The 2,204-nt window shown below is 50.3% G+C and overlaps 1 protein-coding gene across 2 annotated transcripts in view; it reads left to right on the top strand.

Moving 5' to 3' along the window:
- The window catches only part of RBPMS2 (RNA binding protein, mRNA processing factor 2), a 38,154-nt gene extending 36,302 nt beyond the window's left edge, over window positions 1–1,852 (top strand). For both annotated transcript variants that reach the window (XM_023510143.1, XM_003784420.3), the window contains exons 7-8: window positions 422–491; window positions 733–1,852. In XM_023510143.1, the coding sequence (XP_023365911.1) occupies window positions 422–484 (63 nt within the window). In that variant the 3' untranslated portion in view covers window positions 485–491; window positions 733–1,852. The remainder of the gene's footprint in view (window positions 1–421; window positions 492–732) is intronic.
- Window positions 1,853–2,204: the final 352 nt, after the last annotated feature.

Raw genomic sequence — 2,204 nt, 5'->3', positions numbered from 1 at the left:
CTCCACAATACCCAGCTGTTTTTTTTTTCTTTTTTTGCGACAGTCTCAAGCTATTGTCTTGGGTAGAGTGCCATGGTGTCATAGCTCACAGCAACCTCCAACTCTTGGGCTCAAGTGATCCTTTTGCCTCAGTTTTTCTATTTTTAGTACAGTGGTACCAATTTTGCTCAGCCTGGTATGGAAATCATGAGCTCAAGCAATCTACCCACCTCAGCCTCCCAGAGTGCTAGGATTACAGGTGTGAGCCACAGCGCCTGGCCTTGCTTTCCCATCTTCAAAATTAATAAACTGATGGTGAGTAATTGTCTCAATGTCTGCTGACCAGTCGACAACGGAACCAGGACTCCAGCACCAACGCTTAGGGCTCCCTGTTGAGGGAAGGGACTGCACAGCTGGCTTCTGACGTTGGCTTCTCTTGCAGGTGCGCTGGTACCCTTCCTCTGACACCACCCAGCAAGGATGGAAGTACCGGCAGTTTTGTTAGTTCTCCAGTAAGTGTTGACCCCAAAGCCACAATGAAAGCCGTGCTTGACGACCTCCTGTGAGGGTGTGGTTCCTCCCTCTGCTGAGTCCTGGGCACGGGCTAGTGCTAGGCCTAGCCCAGAGCTTGTTCCCTGGCACATCTGACTGGGTTTTGCCCTTCTCCTCCCACCCTGTGACCGCCTGCTATCCACTTGTACAGCGTCCTCCCTAAGGACCTCTACTCATGACCACCTCTTCTCCTCCGTCCAGGTCTTGTCACCGGGTAGTTGGTTCTGGAACCTGTCTAATGGTGCCAGAATAGGTGCCCTGAGATTCCACTGCCCCCAGGCAGCCCGTGCAGAGCTGCTACTGCCCTCCAGACTGTGAATCTGAAGCCTGACTCAGTGGACTGCTTCCTATTTCCCTTCCCTCTTCCTTAGCCCTGTGCCCTGTTCTGTCCCCAAGGCCTCCCAGGAGGATTTGGGGGATGACCTTCCTGTTGGGGCACCCAGATCCAGCTCGGACGCCTCACTGGGACCCAGAAGGCCTGACCTCGGGCGCAAACTTGCTTCTGTAGCTCCACCTCAAGGAAACAAGGCGTTTAATTTTGCATGTTTCTGGCATGGATTAAGACACTTAAACTTGTGTATATGTGAGTGTACAGTTTGTTCTCCCACTGTGTCACCATAGCAACAGGTCCTGGCCACCAGTGCTTCATCCTGCCTGGTCCCTCTCCACCCCACCCCTGCACCCACCCACTTGGGGCCTGAGTCCTCCTTCCCTGATGGCCCAGCATCCCCACCACCCACACACCATTCCAGGCTTCACCACCGCCCAACAGATATGTTTGCTTTCTCATTTTAAATCAGGGTCCTCCACATCCTTCTCAGATGGGCCAGTGATCGTAAGAAAGCCCTTGCTCTGCCCACGTCGCTTACCTCTCCATTGCACACCCTGCCTGGTGCTGCTCCTTGTTCTTTCCAAACCTTGAAACCAACCAAAACCGTGAGAAGTATTTTTGTACCCTGTGTAACAAAATATTTATGCATCATAAAGGATTTTTCATGTGTGTACCATTAATTATTAAAGAGACTTTGTTCGCCCTGTCAGATAAGTTTAATGTTTAGTTTGAGGCACGAAGAAGAAAAGGGTTTCCATTCTTCAGCAATAAGAGTTTGTGTCAGGCATTCGTTTAAGGAAACTGAAGGAGAAATTGTGCAATTTTCTTTTGTTTTGTGAGCATATCAGTGCTTTACCTTTAGCCGCAGCTATGACTGTCTTGCCATTTCAGACTTGGGAGACTAGGTGGCTGTCGTAATTGCTGATCCTGTGAGAATGTGAAACTGGATAATATATGAAATGCAAAATAAAAAAAAAAAAGTCAAAATGACTGCTCTCTGACCTTTGCTTCTACCATCCTTGAGATGCAGACTGCCATTCACAGGGCAGACCAGAGAGATGTCAAGAGTGTCGGGGAAGGAAGTGAACTGGGCCCAGGCCCAGTGGTGCTGGGGCTGGGCCTTGGCACCCGGCCTCTTCCTCCTCCCCTCTTCTGTCTAGCTTAAAAGACAAAGGCCTAGAGGGGAAGTGACTTGCCCAAGGGTCCTACAGCTCGCCCCATGCGTGTCCGTCCACTCCTCTTAATTCCTTCACTTCCTCCTGTTAGCAATTCTGAGTTCAGAATTCCAGCTAGCAGTTGCATCATTCATGGTACTGCTGTCTACTTGGCTTAACCCTTCAAG

The sequence above is a fragment of the Otolemur garnettii genome, unplaced genomic scaffold (assembly GCF_000181295.1).
Source record: "Otolemur garnettii isolate 467f Iridium unplaced genomic scaffold, OtoGar3 scaffold00011, whole genome shotgun sequence".
Classification (NCBI taxonomy): Eukaryota; Metazoa; Chordata; class Mammalia; order Primates; family Galagidae; genus Otolemur; species Otolemur garnettii.
This window is presented reverse-complemented; position numbering and strand designations above follow the sequence as displayed.